General features: G+C 40.8%; 1 protein-coding gene across 3 annotated transcripts in view; it reads right to left on the bottom strand.

Moving 5' to 3' along the window:
- usp24 (ubiquitin specific peptidase 24) overlaps positions 1-16,072 on the bottom strand; it is a 63,420-nt gene that overhangs the window by 27,923 nt on the left and 19,425 nt on the right. For all 3 annotated transcript variants that reach the window (XM_039735105.1, XM_039735104.1, XM_039735106.1), the window contains 16 exons: positions 15,905-16,008; positions 15,683-15,790; positions 15,422-15,517; positions 6,834-6,995; positions 6,582-6,689; positions 5,654-5,803; positions 5,445-5,576; positions 5,253-5,364; positions 4,793-4,869; positions 4,279-4,419; positions 3,973-4,026; positions 3,706-3,821; positions 3,559-3,625; positions 3,368-3,478; positions 3,120-3,218; positions 2,817-2,999 (listed from right to left, as the gene is read on the bottom strand). In XM_039735105.1, the coding sequence (XP_039591039.1) occupies positions 2,817-2,999; positions 3,120-3,218; positions 3,368-3,478; positions 3,559-3,625; positions 3,706-3,821; positions 3,973-4,026; positions 4,279-4,419; positions 4,793-4,869; positions 5,253-5,364; positions 5,445-5,576; positions 5,654-5,803; positions 6,582-6,689; positions 6,834-6,995; positions 15,422-15,517; positions 15,683-15,790; positions 15,905-16,008 (1,820 nt within the window). The remainder of the gene's footprint in view (positions 1-2,816; positions 3,000-3,119; positions 3,219-3,367; positions 3,479-3,558; positions 3,626-3,705; positions 3,822-3,972; positions 4,027-4,278; positions 4,420-4,792; positions 4,870-5,252; positions 5,365-5,444; positions 5,577-5,653; positions 5,804-6,581; positions 6,690-6,833; positions 6,996-15,421; positions 15,518-15,682; positions 15,791-15,904; positions 16,009-16,072) is intronic.

A 16,072-nucleotide genomic window follows, 5' to 3' on the forward strand; every position in this document is an offset into this window, starting at 1 on the left:
AGTATTAACTTCTCTTCCAATATACAACGATTTAAGGTGCTTTTCCTTGACACTATTACACCACAAAACATATTGTATTGTATTCTCATGATAGCTGAGCTCTCTTCCCCTCAGCCTTTCTGTGCAATGCTGCAACAACACTCCAATCTGTCCAAAATGCAAATCCCAGCCTTATTGCCAAGGGTACTGCACTGGATTTACACCACAATGTAAATCAGTTGGCACATATACACTGTAAAACCCAGAAATCAGGAGAACTCCTATAAGCTCACACAATAAGGAGACTGCTTCTGAGCCAGACGTTGTGGGTTAATGGCTGTCAGTTTACCACAGTGCAAATATGTGAATGTGGCTGTCTTGTGGTGTGACTCCACAGCATTACCTTGCCACAGGTCAATTATTCTGTTACTAGAACATTATGTGGTCATATTTGTTTACATTAATCATTCAGATTCATTTGTTTTACTGTGTGATTATATATGTAGATGTTATTTGGTTCAGTAATTTACTTTAAAAGTATTATAATAAATGTATAAGTGCTCTAAGCCTGCACTCAATAAAGAGCATCATACAAGATTAAATTAAATTTGGTATTTTTCTTTAATCTAACTAGAACACTATTTGGTAACAGAGATGTGTCTATAATTACCCCCTCAGTCTTTTTCATATGTCAGACTTTCAAGCTGAATGCCCCCAGGTTTTGACTATTCTGTATTTTATATTTACCTTAAACTAAATTTGCCCCATTTTTAAATCTATATCTGAATATTGTCCAAGCCTTATTGGAAGAGATTCTGTTAACTGAATGACATTCACAAATAAACTAATTTAATATTATTAACAACCTAATGCAAAGCTATTCAATAAATTAAAAATGTTAGTGGCTTCACTAGTGATCTCTGAATATCCTCACTGTTAATTAGTTAGTTAGAAATAAGGTTACTTGCACCACAGCATGCTGTTACCTGTGTAGAAGCCAACTGTGATTGTGCAGTTTGATGTTTTAATTTCTAATGAGGTCCAGGCCCACAACAAAAAAGTTCAAGGTGTTTAAATTGCAATAGCATGGTCTACTATAAAGATTTACTTTAACTGATACCTTATAATACTAGCGTAAACTAGTCAAAAAGTTTACAATTATCTAGATCTGTACCATAAATATAAATAAGTGTAAACAGTCTGTGATGGAGTGATACCTAGAACATAAGTTGATAAATATTTTCTATTGTTTTTATTTGTAACCTAGACAAAGCAAATGTAGTAAAGTTAAGTGTGTGCTTGGATGTTTAATTAACCAATTATTGAAGGGGGGGATGTGTGTTTGGGTGTAAAATTGGTGCCTTAAGCATGGGAAAGGAACAATATAAATAAAATGTATTATTATTAAGGTATCAAACTACCTTGGCAAGGGTGACTGTTTTTGGACAGAGCCTATCAGCTGTCCTCAATAGGAAGACCATAAACTGCCTAAACAAAGAAACTTGGGGATGAGTTGTACCCAAGCATTTGCATTGGTAACTGTCCCAGGAAGGGAAAAGGTAGATTAACTCTACTGGTCTGAATTATGGCTATTTATGATTGGTTTTGAATTTGAGGCCATTCTATACCACTATTCTCCACTAATTCATGTTTTGTGGTAAGAATGGTATAGAGTTGATCACCTTGCCTCTACGTCTCTATCATGGGCTTCATTTCATGGCCAGTGCTGTGAAAAAGACACCTCTGTATTGGCAGCCATAGTAAGACAGGTACTGTATGTGGCCTGTATCAATACTCAATTCAAAGGGATACGGTAGCAAAGCAAACTAGACTGAAGATAAGCTGAGAGCAGCTAAGGGTGCAAGATGCACTGCTACTTAGGCTGTAAAGATATGGTTTGCCAATATTCAGGGCATTCTGCTTCCTTAATGTTTTTGAGCATATTACCAATAATACATAATTAAATGTGGAACTTAATTACCTGAGCTTATAGATGTAGAAGGTCCTAAAGTACCAGATTACAGAGTACTAAGTGTATGGGATTTAAGATATTTTAAGTTCTACACAATAAGGAAATATAAAGGGAAAATAGGGTTAACATTGGACCCTACATAACAAACCACAGTCCAAGCATACATTCTGTGAAAAGCACTACATGAAAACAAAATAAGTTTAATACCAAATGTCAGCTCTCACAATTATACTAAATAGATGATCTACACATTTGATTTCCAAATTGCTCTCATTAATTTTCTTATGATGCAAGTTATTCTTATTGGCCAAAGTGAGGTGATTTTTTACCTCACATTTTTATGTTCTCACACTGACCATATCCAAAGGCCAAAAGCTACATGAAACCTCACTTTCTCACTTTGATACAAAGAGGATATACAATGGCACTGTCATGTGCTACTGGAATGTCTGGGGGTACCAAACTGTGCAATACTTCAACTTTGTTACATTCACTTGAATTTCCAGAAAGAGTTTTGAAAGAAATACGAGAACACTTTTGTTTCTATGCTTGAGTCACACAAAAAGCATTTTTTTGAAAATGAAGCACAATAAACATGAACTGTGTCACTTCAAATGCAGAGTAATTGCCCTTTCTGGCTTAGCTGGTAGTTATTTTTCATTTTCTATACTAAAATGAGGTCAAATGTCACATTAGATTATATTTTGGATTTTAATTACCAGTTTGTTCCATAGGAAGCGAATGCTGTTTAAGGCCTCTTTCTGCTAGCTATTTTTTAGTCTGGTTTCCCATTCCTAAAGCATTCAGGATACAAAAGGCCAAGGCAGAGACAAAAGACGACCCCTTCTAAGCCCAATCCACTCACCTGTTCTAGGGCATATGCAGAATTGAAGACACTACTGCTACTGCTGCTGCTACTACTAGCACTGGCTGACGAGTCAGCAGAGCTCCCTGAGGGTGTTCCTGTTCCTGAAGTCTTTACAGTCAGGTTTTGCTCATCTGAAAAACCCAGCTGGTTGAGGAGCTTCTGATCTTTATTCATTGTGAGCTATGAAAAGGAAGTCAGAATGAGTTTTTTTTTTCCCTCCCCAAGGAAAACCCATTGTACACAGCTAGCAAGGTGTCACTTGTTATATGTACATAGGAAGGTACCAGCTCTGCTACTCACCACGCTGTCATTGGCAAAGATCTGCACATTGTCCACAGGACAGTTAAGTTGCTCTGCTATCTTCCATCGGATGCTGCCAATAGTTTCATTGCTGTGTGCCTAAGAAATGTAGAAGTAAACAATTAACCCCAGTGGTCATATCGGCTTATTTCCATAAACAATTGTTAATGAGGAAACCCTCAGCAGTATTAAACAGTGGGTAGCTTTTGGTCTAAAGACCCCTGGACCCTGCTTGGAAATGGCCTCACTTCCAGTGTAAAGGTGTCTTTGGTGGACTCGCACATGACGTTCAGTGTCACAGGGTGTCCATGGAAGGAAGCGCCATGAGGTAGAATTGTCCGTGGAACCGAGTAAAGATCCTGCAGGGACACAATACTGTAAGTATGAAAAGCATTCAAAAATAGACAGAACGGTAAGAAGGCGGCTCCCAAGCCCATACCTCAATCGTGATGACGTATCTTTCAGCAAGCAGCAGCAGTCGCTCAATTATCACCAACTTTGTTGACCTGTAACACATATAAAGCAGTCTGTCAGTAGGAGATATAGGTACTGTCTTAGATTCTGATCATTAACCCTCATACACTACCTGGAAGGAGACTGGACTGATGTGGCCACAGTGGGCATAGCTGTAGCTGTCAGCATCTTGGTGGCTCTGGTCACAGCATGTGTGAGAGTCGGTCCACCCAGTGACGAGCTGGCAGCCTGAAAACACAAAATCAGAACTGAAACTCTTCTTAAGGGCAGACTAAAAGGCAAGTGCCATACATATCCTTTGAGGAAATTCTCTGCCATCTCATACAATCTGTAATTCCAGGTTATTAAAAAATTCAGATATGAAGGTTCCAGATCTTACCTCCAGACGTTTGTAACAGTCAGCTATGAACTTCTTGTGCAAGGAAACAGAATCCTAGTAAAACAGATGATATTTTAAAATTGCCCAGAAATTCATGCTATAAACCAAAAATATATACAGCATTTCATATTATCTTAAGCAATAATATAACTTTGCACTAATAAACTAACATCCCAAAGAACCCTTAATTGATATCTCTTACAAATCAATGCTCAAAGACCCCTTAGAACTGTCTCATGACTGTTGCTCTGGTGAGAATGTCAAGAGACAACCTAATCATCATGGCTTTATAGAATGCTGGATTACCTTCTTCATTTTGGGGTTGAGGTTGATGTAGCTGTATGTGATGATCAGCTGTATGGCTTCATTAGCTATCTCTTCATCAGGCGACTCCATAGCTATCCTCCAGATGAAGTCCATGCCCGTCAGGTCCAGTCTCTCCACAAACTGACACAATCAACAGGAGAAGAAAGTGAGCGCAAGTCCTGACCAACACTGTGTTCTGGCCAGAGAAAGAAGGACCAGCTGAAAGCTTTGGGTCTTTCTGAATCTGTCCAGTGCAACAGTGTCACCTACTGAATGCATAAGGAAACTGTAGGCTTGTAACTAATGATTGCACAATTGTTTGCCAAAATATAAGGAGAATGGGGCTCCAGTCTGGCTACTGGAGGTGAGTTGGCCAACAGATTTACCACTGAAACAAGTGACTCACTGATTACTTGAAACATCCAAGTGCCCTACTAATCACCTGAAACATTAGCAGCTACTGTCACCTGGTAATTCCTCTTCTTCTCCTTACCCAACAAACTCCTTCACTTACCAGGTGTGCTCCCTGTCTCTTGAGGCGATGATCACAGAGGTTGACATTTTCAAAGAAGGTCTTGAATAGATTAAAGCCTGAATGCAGAAAGACAGAGGCAGCCTGTTAATTGAAATAGCACTTCCGAGCAGCTGTGAATGAGGCTTTGAGAGTACTCGTTGGCCTAAGGCAGACATCGGATGTGAATTGGAGCACTCTTGTTCCTCAGTGCTTCCGAAGAGGATGAATGGATGAATGAGAATAAATGCCACAACTTCCTGCTCTAGCTGGGATTTGCAGGCTGTCAGCCATCGGGCATTTGTAAATAGAAACTGGCAGAGCAGGACACAGCCCATTTCGTTTTCTTAAACTATCCGTGTTTGGAATGACTCAGTTAAGAGAAGCAAGCCCATGAGACACTAAAATTGCTCCCTGTAGCATAAGCAAACCAGGACTTTAATGGGCCCACCTCAGGACTCACCATTCATGGTTATTTCGTATGGCTCTAATTTAAGAACTTTTTCCTTGAAGAGCTGCTGCTGGACGTCACTCTCTAGATCATGCTGTCCTTTTGTGAACCATTCAAAGCACATCTGGACGTCAATAGAAATAAAGATTAGATGAAAACTGAATATTTCTAAAAAAGCTACACCTGAAGTAGTGAAAAACCTACCTCACGGTCAAGTTCACACACATCTAGACCTGACACTAGGCATTCCCATAACTCCTTGGCACGGTTCCACACGAGGTAGAGACTAGCTTCTTGGAGGAAAAATGCCAAGAACTTGAGGTGACTTTCCAGGTACTATAAGAAAAAAGGAAGACATTATTGGGTACTGTGGTACTATTATGATTTGAATGCCCTTTTACGGGTGCCCCTACCTCCTGGTAAGTGTATCTGCCATCCACAAGTGTGCAGCCAGAAAGACCAGAAGGTCCAGCAATGGACACAGCCAGTCTATGGCAAGAAACAAGGCTGCTTGTGATAAGCTTGACAATCTCAAAGTTCTTCTTCAAGTCTTGAATGATACTCTGTTGAAAAATGAAAGGAAGGGATAACAATTTGCAGCTACAATTCTAAAGTTTAATATAGCTGCCCATAGAAGCTCACCCAAGCAAGGAACAAAAAGAAACAGTTGCCTGTGCTGCTTATACTGTACCATATAAATCTGAAAGTTAGTAGTCACCTGACACTGGCCCTATCACTGTTCCAAATATCATATTATCAAACTGTCAGAAAAAGCTCCTTCAAGCTTTGGAGCTCACACTCTCTGAATCTTTAATCAGTTTGTGAGGATCTATTTGTCTTGATGCTCAACTCCAGTCCAAGACACCCTTTTCTCACTGGTGTTTTAACCTTCTGGCCCTTCATTTAGGAGATTTTCCATTCCCTGCAATTCTGCGAATCAGTACTGATTCTTCCATACTATACTCTGTTCTAATGTGGGTCTGCCTGCTTTGCAAGCACTACATACAATTTACCAGTTTATGCTGTATTGTTAATTTAAATTTTTCAAAGTAACCTTCATTGTTGTTTTAAATTTTATGTTTGTATTATGATAAGCTCCTTTTAACACTTTCTGTTCAACTTTACTATGTATGCATTCATGCTTTTCGTATTAACTTCCAATGCTGAGTATGGTTTTAGTTATGTTGAATTTAATGTAGGACATCATTTGCATAATGAAAAATTTTCCAGTTTACAAATGAACATATACTTAATGGAGCTACATAAAGACTAAAATACAGCTCTGTGACCTCGCCTTTTGTGCCCAGTCATCTGAGAATGGTGACATGGTTTCCACCATACCTTGTCTTGCTTCTGATAAGTTTGCTTGATGAAAGAGCGCGTGATCTCATGAAGCTGTCGAAGTGCTGGCACTACCCACATGGTTTGAGGGTTGCTCTGTTGGGATAACTGAAAAACAAGTGGGTTAAATCATGAGTACTCAGTGAAAAGACCAATAACCTTAAGCAGTTGTACCAGTCTCAATGGCTGCTTGCTTCTCACAACTGAGGAGAAAAGCAGCAACTGATGTGCTCCTGCTAAGCTCATACTCACTTTCTTAATGTCCTCAATACACTTGATAATATAATTCCTTTTCACCCCCTCCTTCACAGAACAGGCGTCGCTCAGGATGGTTAAATGCTCCTCTAATGCCTGCTGAACTAGGCCAGTGGGCAATGTAGGCAGATGGGCCAGTTCCCAGAGGACCTCCAGTACCTGAAAAACAAGAAGACAAGTGCGTGCCATCACACACTAGGAGTGACCGATTTTCTCTGAAAACACTGCTCACTCTACCTATTGCTTTTGAAATCCTCTTGATGGTACCAGCCATCTTGCTTTAACAACATTTTCATCTAAGGTATGAACAAAAGGAAAAAAGGGACTCTGGCATAATTCCAATGGGCAGACAACCAGCTGAACTTTGAATTCCACAATCAAGTTATGATTTAAAGCAGTAAAGTGTCTGTGAAGACACACAAAACTGTAAGGACTTCAGGAGGTGCAAAACACTATGGGCAAAAATATCCTCATTTATGTGTTAACCGCATCTGCTAGCATAACATCTGCCCTTTTACTGAAATGCATGCCTTCTTACATTAAACACCCCAGCAGTCTCCAGACCACCAGTTCACAACAATTTCAGTACTGGAGTTATCCCTAGCATCCTTAAGCCAGTTTCCATTATGCAAAAAAAAAAAAAAAGGTTGTGATACAAGTCAAATGTCAAATGAATGGTATGTCATCAAAGTGCACAGAGAGCATTTCTTATTTTAACGTAACGTCAATGCACTCACTTTGAAGTACAGTGATACATTGGAGTGCAAACTTAATTCGTTCCAGAACCCCGTTCAAGTTCTGAATCATTTGAGTTCCAAGACAATTTCTCCTCTTTAAAAAATAGAAACTGGATTAGTCTGTTCCTGGGTCCCACAAACTCGATTTTTAAAAAAAACAGCAGGTAATCCCTCATTTTTGGTTTTGCAACACAAGAAGCCTAAGGTGAACAATCATTATTAGTCAGTCATCATCTGACCCACTTTCTCCTAAACAGGGTCACAGGGGTCTGATGGAGCCTTTCCCAGCTAGCATAGAGTGCAAAGTAGGAAACAAACCCCTCACACAGGGCACCAGAGTCCATAACAGGGTAAACACACACAATCACAAACTAGGACTAATTTAGGATTGCCAATTTATCTAACCTGCATGTCTTTGGACTATGTGAAGAAACCCACACAGACACGGGGAGAAAATGCAAACTATATGCAGCGAGGACCTGGGATGTAAACCATGGTCTCCTTACTGCGAGGCAGAAGCATTACCACTGTGCAACTGTGCTGTTCTTAACATGAACACAAGGAGCATTTTAGCAAAATTGGGAGAAAAAAAAAAAAGATAAAACAAACTTTTGCACTGTGATATGTTATATTGTTGGTTAATTTGTTGTTAGAGTAAGTTTAATTGCTTTATAAATTGTCATCTATGATTGTATATTTATCAGTTAACAACATCTTTTCACTTGTGGCAATCAACTTTGGTTCCTATCCAACTACACTTGCTGAACAAACTTATGCTTACCTCTTTTGTAAGTCGCTTTAGATAAAAGTGTCTGCCAAGCATATAAAATGTAAGAAAGCTTAAGCTGACTGGAGTTTCTAAAATTACGAAGGGAAATAGTACAGTATAGTTCTCAGCTGCTACTTCAAAATACTTCAGCAAGAATGCAGGGACACTGATGGGAACTTGTTAAAGGTAAAGTTTGCACAAATGTTAGAAAATGTTTTTTCATGAAAATAAGCACAGACTCACAGAATGAAGTACCAAGGAGTGTGGTGGAGAGTAGGACTTTAGGGACCTTCAAAACCTGATTTGATATTATTGTGAACAATCAAGGTGAAAAGGATGGACAAGCTTATTGGCCTGTTCTTGTTACAACTGCTCTAATGTCCGGAAGCTGTCAGGCACTGGCACAGAATTAAAAAGGTCTGCCCTTTGTCACCGATTCTGTTTAAAACTTTTATGGACAAAATTTCTAGGTGCAGCCAGGATGTTGAGGGGGTCCGGTTTGGTGGACTCAGGATTGGGTCACTGCTTTTTGCAGATGATGTCCCGTTTGCTTTATCAGGCCGTGATCTTCAGCTCTCTCTGGATTGGTTCGCAGCTGAGTGTGAAGCAGCTGAGATGGGAATCAGCAACTCCAAATCCAAGACCACGGTCCTCAGCCGGAAAAGGATGGAGCCCTCTCAGGGTTATGAGCGAGATCCTGCCCCAAGTGGAGGAGTTTAAGTATCTCGGGTCTTGTTCACAAGTGAGGGAAGAATGGAGCGTGAGATCGACAGGCGGATCGGTGCGGCGTCCGCAGTGATGCGGGCTCTGCATTGGTCTGTCGTGGTGAAAAAGGAGCTGAGCCGTAAGGCAAAGCTCTCAATTTACCAGTCGATCTATGTTCCTATCCTCACCTATGGTCATGAGCTATGGGTAGTGACCGAAAGAACGAGATCGCGAATACAAGCGGCTGAAATGAGTTTCCTCCGCAGGGTGTCTGGGCTTTCCCTTAAAGATAGGGTGAGAAGCTCAGTCATCTGGGAGGGGCTCAGAGTAGAGCTGCTGCTCCTCCGCATTGAGAGGAGTCAGATGAGGTGGCTCGGGCATCTGATCAGGATGCCTCCTGGACGGTGTTCTGGGCACGTCCAACCGGAAGGAGGCCCCAGGGAAGACCCAGGACATGCTGGAGGGACTATGTCTCCCAGCTGGCCTAGAAACACTTCAGGATTCCCGTGGAAGAGCTAGAAGTGGCCGGGGAGTGGGAAGTCTGGGCCTCTCTGCTGAAGCTGCTGACCCCGTGACCCGATCTCGGATAAGCGGAAGAGAATGGATGGATGGATGAAAATAAATCATCAGGTATATATTTTCACAAAATTCATTCTATTAAGCTGTTTCACTTGGGTTTTTAGCATTTCACATATTAACAAATGCTATTTTGGTGTATGTTTAAGGTCAACAATTACATGTAATTATTTTAATATTCTTATTTTTTGTTATGCCATTACAAGTACTTTGATCTTACATAAGTTAGCATTATTTTATTAAAGAATTCTAATATATCATTTTTGGTGCAACACCTAATATAATAATACCAGGCCTTTAATGACCTCTTAGGCACAGCCATCAGCAGTGTGTCTGTTTACGGAGAGAGTGTCGACCTTGTTGAGAGGTTTACTTATCTTGGCAGTGACATTCATGTCTCTGGTGACTCTTTCTATGTCAGTCAGTAGACGGATTGGGAGAGCATGGGGGGGGTCATGAGGTCGTTGGAAAGGGGTGTGTGGCGCTCCCCATATCTATGCAAAACGACGAAGGTCCAAGTCTTTAGAGTCTTGGTGCTTCCTGTCTAACTATATGGTTGCAAGACATGAACGCTATCCAGTGACCTGAGAGAAAGACTGGACTCCTTTGGTACTGTGTCTCTCCGGAAAATCCTTGGGTACCGTAGGTTTGACTTTGTGTCGAATGAGCGGTTGCTCATGGAGTCCCGAATAAAGCACATTACCTGCACTTTCAGGGAGCATCAGTTATGGCACTACGGCCATGCGGCGCGTTTCCCAGAGGGTGATCCAGCTTGTAAGATCCTCATTGTTGAGGACCCGAGTGGCTGGTCCAGGCCAAAGAGTTGCCCACGTAACGCTTCTGCGTCAGATAGAGGGTCATTTCTGGAAGGTGGGACTGGACCGTGTATCTGCCTGGGGTGTTGCCAACCGGGATCCCGAGTTGTTTCATCGTGTAGTGGGTGCGGCAACGCACTGTACCAATGCATGCTCCCCAACTTGACTTGACTTGGTGCAATATTGCCTCACTACTGACTCAATACGTAAGCAATACTACCTTATGAATCCGGCATTCCAAGATGGAATCCAGTACTCTGTCATTTTAAGTGCAGGCTCTCCCAATGTCTATGTGAATTTTCATTGCACATCCTAAAACCTAAAAGTTAACTGTTGACTCTAAATTGACAGTGTGAGTGTGAACAAGCAGTACATTGGGCAGATTCCAGCTTTGGGCTTAAATTTTGGCTAATGTTATGTATTACCCCACTTGCACACATATCTAGTTAGGCGAGCAGGATCTGAGGTTGGTATAAAAACGGACTCTGGTGACAGTTACACACTATGCAAGCTGCCATCTATTACAGGTAATGAACATCACCCACTATACACCACCTTAATTAGGCAGAGGAGTTTGTTTAATGGTAGGCTGCTATCACAGAACTGCAATACGGACAGATACAAAAGATCGTTGGTTCCCAGAGCCATTCGACTCTTTAACAACTTCCCAACTGAGGTGGGGGTTGGGGGCTAATGGTGTTTGAGTTACAGGCCTCTGCTTCTGCTCTGCTCATAAACTACATTAAGCTGTATTAGCTATACACTATTTCTGATCTCTCACTTCTTGGTCACTACTGTATAACCTTTTCAGAACGTGTCATTTTAAACATGTTACCCTGTCAGCTTAAGCCATGTCACTTGATTTTATTTTACTTTAATATCAATGTCACTTTAATATTATGTGCCACCTGTCACCTTGGTAGTATAGTATTATTTGCACAATTCCCATTGCACTGGCATTACTGTATGCAACAGCTTGTGACTTCCCTAATTTGTACAGTGTGTACTTAAATGTTTGTATTTAACTTGGTATAGTTCTTGGATACTGGTTCTTAAATTTCTCTTGGTGTCAATAAATTATCTATTTATCCAAATAAAATTAAAACTGGAAAAATACTGGGAAGGCAGTAAAAACAATGCAAAGTCACCTACGCAAACAGTCGGAATATACAGTTTAACGTAAAATTAAAAAAAAGTGTTAATTACACATTAATTATAAATACATTCAAGGCTGGTGGCACAATGTTACAGGAAGCAACCTTTGCAAAAGATCTAAGGGGTTTACGCAGCCACAACGTTCTCATTGTCTAGAGAATGCACAGAAGCAATAATAAGACAAATAACATGTTAGGTCATATTGTAAAAACTGTTGAATATAAATCATAGTTCAGGTCATTATGCTTACAAAGAGACTTTGCAGCACTTGAAGCAGTTCCGAGGAGAATGACTAGAGGTGTTTTCACAATTATAGTGTTTGCTTTGTTCAGAATCAGGGGATGATTGTTGTTTTGTTTTACTTTCAGTTTTTTGGTTGCATTTCACACTTCAACTTTCAAGCAAACTAAACATATCAACAAACATCCCATAGCCATGTTGTGGATTTCTTTCACTAGGAGAAATTTTTTTTTTTTTCTGTGAAAAAGTATCACGCAGGGACTACAAAAGTTGTGTTTGTGCACCGCTGCGCTTCCATAATTATTTCTTTTCTAATTTACCAAACAGCCCTGTGAGCGAAATACCTATTATTTAATAACTGGAAGGCTAATTGAAAATTACACATCATACATGGTACAAAAAGGACGCATTTTAGACAGGCGAGTGTACAAATGAAGGCAAGCTCTGTTGAGGGCAAACAGTGATGTGCTTCACTTTAATGACAGACGTTTTTAATAGGCGAGATTAACTGTATGATGATGCATATTTTAGTTTTCCGTAGCCACCAAGTACTTTATCTCAAATCATATGATTAACTGTCTTAACGCTTGTGAATATTTATTAATGATGTTCATTTTGGAATATTTGTTCAACATGTACTACGTATGTCACAGTTAGTGTGTTGCCTTATCCACATCAAACCATGAAAGCAGTCACACTGAGGTGAAGCCCCACCTGCACGCATCACTTTCACTGTGTAAGCAATTGGGGTCTTGCGGTTCGGTCTCACAGAACATTGCTAATCATTTCTCGCCACCTCTGTATGTGTTGGAATGGTCTGAATACAGCTTAACACTTTTTACTTTTCTTTTTCCACTGCCATACAATCACGTGTGTGAGATGCATGTATTAGGTGCTAAAATCAGGTGCTAGGCTTGCTCTAATTGACTGCTAATTGCGGGAGTCATTTGTGTCTATGTACTATTTTAATTTGATCTTTCTACTTTTTTAAGGCTCCCTGTTAACCCTTGACTCATTATGCTGTGAATGAGATTCTCTAATTACTGAGAGCAAACACTTAGCGGGACTACCACAGAATGAACAGATTCACCCATAATGCACAGTATTTCCTGTAGTTAGATTGGTCTTGTTTTGGACCACATTCATTCCTCATATGAACTGCTCCAGGATTCCCTTGGTACCACACTGAGACCATTCTTTCCAACAGGTCTTGGTCCAGTTGTTTTCACCCTCACCAGAGTGCGATTGGCATGTTCATATCTACCTAAATAAACTGGACTTTTTGGAAAAATCGCAGAAGAGTTTGGAAAAAAAAACAACCCCACATCAAACACACTACATGTGTGGGACATGTACACATGTAACAGCAATTTATTCCCGTTTGTTTCAGGACCCTCAGTCTCTAATGATCTGATAAGAAATCACTCAGCTAGTTCCTCAGTTCTGTCTTTCTGTTCCTTTCCAAAACCCACTGCTTCAAAATGACTCAAATACAGTAAGCCATGTCTTACATGTAACCCCAAACAGGCCGCTTGGCCTTTGTGTTTTGCATTAGGACTCATAGTCTGAAATGAACACATGCCCACCAACACCCCAAGTCCTGACACAAATAATACCAGCAGTGGGGTAAACATGGAACCAGTTCTCAATCTGCCTAGTATTTGCTATGCATGATACTGACCCACCACCAACATTCTCTCTTTTATATATATTATACTAGCAAAATACCCACGCTTCGCAGCGGAGAAGTAGTGTGTTAAAGAAGTTATGAAAAAGAAAAGGAAACATTTTAAAAATAAAATAACCAGCAGTAAAGCAAGGAAGACTCCGTAATAAGGATGGTTGGGTGCTAACCTAAAAGGGATATTCGGAGCTCACGGCTTTACTTGTCTGTTGTGGAGCGGATGTCAGCCATGGATGGATGCTAACGGCAAGTCACCCGGGTGAGACGGACTTCATTCTTCAATAAAAGAACTGTCGCTGAGCCGGTGAGATCGCTTCTTTACATGTAAATTAAGTTAAGGTGTCCGCGGCGCACATGAGGTTTGGTCGCTGGATTGACTGTAGACTTCCCAGGCCGTGTGATTATAAACTTTTAAAAGAAAGTTCAGATAAAGGACTGGGGAACGTGTGGGGATTGTGTGTGTCTGGATGTGTATATAGTTGTAATATAGGTTAAGTACATGTGAATATATTTGCGCCGTTTATAAATAAGATATTCTTTAAGTTTCTTTACCTTTCTTTCATTGTTTTGTCTTAGGCAGCTTCTCTATGAAGTTGTGGATTTGCCTGCGAGTATTTAGTGACAGCGTGTCTATTAACTTGTGGATTTTTCTGCGAGTATTTGGCGACAGTGCCACGAAGTTGTTTCCGTCTAGCTGCATCAGAAAATGTACCACGACGTCTGACACACCTTCTTTTTACTTCCGTTTCTTTACCTTGCTTTCTTTCTTTCCTGCTTTCGTGCATTCTTTAGTTTTCGGCAGTGTCTCTATGAAGTTGTGGATTTATCTGCGAGTATTTAGTGACAGCGTGTCTATTAACTTGTGGATTTTTCTGCGAGTATTTGGCGACAGTGTCACGAAGTTGTTTCCGTCTAGCTGCATCAGAAAATGTACCACGACGTCTGACACACCTTCTTTTTACTTCCGTTTCTTTACCTTGCTTTCTTTCTTTCCTGCTTTCGTGCATTCTTTAGTTTTCGGCAGCGTCTCTATGAAGTTGTGGATTTGCCTGCGAGTATTTAGTGACAGCGTGTCTATTAACTTGTGGATTTTTCTGCGAGTATTTAGCGAGAGTGTCAAAAAGTTGTTTCCATCTAGCTGCATCAGAAAATGTACCACGACATCTGACACGCCTCCTTTTTACTGTTTCCTCACAGCTTGGATTGCTGCTGACGGATGGCCTCATATGGGCAGGCAGTCAATTACGTGGGAGGTGTGGGGATGGAGTACGCAATATAGGCAGGCAGCCAACTACGTGGAAGGCAACTCCGCCTCACACGACGACTGAGCTGCAGGCTACGGCCGTATATATGTAGGTAAGTAGGATTCAGTTATGACCATTACGGAGCATTTCAAAATGAAACCTGCTTAACTTCTGTTAGTAACCTGTAAGGAATGAGCCTGCCAAATTTCAGCCATCTACCTACACGGGAAGTTGGAGAATTAGTGATGAGTGAATAAGTGAGTCAGTCAGTCAGGGTTTTGCCTTTTATTAGTATAGATATATATATAAAAAAAGTCAGCACCCTGCCACTCACATACAGCTCTGCTGCTTATCTATGCACCAGTGACAGGTTACAAAGTAATGTTGTTGCATTTCTCAATTTTGTAATAGACACCATCTGTTATTCTGTGGCCCTGTGCCTGTTTTGGATCAAATCCAGCCACAATCATTGCTCAACTCTATTGCCTCCCGAGTCTCATTCTTTGTGCCCTCAAGTCACCACCTCTTGATCTACTGCTCTGCCTTCATTTGTTCTTCTGCTATGGACACTCAGTTCCTGTTACATTCCTTTCAATGATCTATTCATGTTCATTTTTAATCTAATGCACCATGTAGAAATGGTGCAACACAAACATATACCTTGCCTGTTGTTGCCTCTGAACGAGCTTCTCGTCCAATTCGTCCAATGAGGCTTAGAAGCTTCTGCCGTACTCTATCACTTTCCACTTCCCAGCTCTGAGGGGGGGAAAAAAAAAGGCGTTGGCAATTAGTAAGACACCAACAGATTGCGTGCCATGAAGATTAATTCTGGTACATCTCAAGTTTGGTCAGAGTGACACAGCAGCTGGTTGCTAGCCTCCTGTGCATGCACACTCTCCTTTATGGGACTCAAGCACCAACCTTCTGAATCAGGACAAACAGGTGACTAAGCTGTTCAAAGCTGAACTTCACAGCTGCTGCTGCGATGATGCTGTGAATATTTTCGATAACCGTGGAGGACTGGCCAGACTGCACACAGGAAGAACAAAGTCACTTGATTTTAGTTACAACAAGAACTCTTCTCATGACAGCAAGAAGTCTAAATTCACTACATTCCCAAGAAGGGCCAGATAAAGCACTTGCCTGGATTCTCCAGATCTTGGAAAGCTCATCTAAAGATAGTTTGCTTCCAAGCAGCTCAATGATACCCTTGATCCGCTCACAGTATTGTGCCTGATCAATGTTCCCTAAAAAAAAAACAAAACAAAGAAAAAACATTTTGGCACAGGTCACTCCCTCAAACAAAATAAA

This window comes from Polypterus senegalus, chromosome 14, assembly GCF_016835505.1.
Source record: "Polypterus senegalus isolate Bchr_013 chromosome 14, ASM1683550v1, whole genome shotgun sequence".
Classification (NCBI taxonomy): Eukaryota; Metazoa; Chordata; class Cladistia; order Polypteriformes; family Polypteridae; genus Polypterus; species Polypterus senegalus.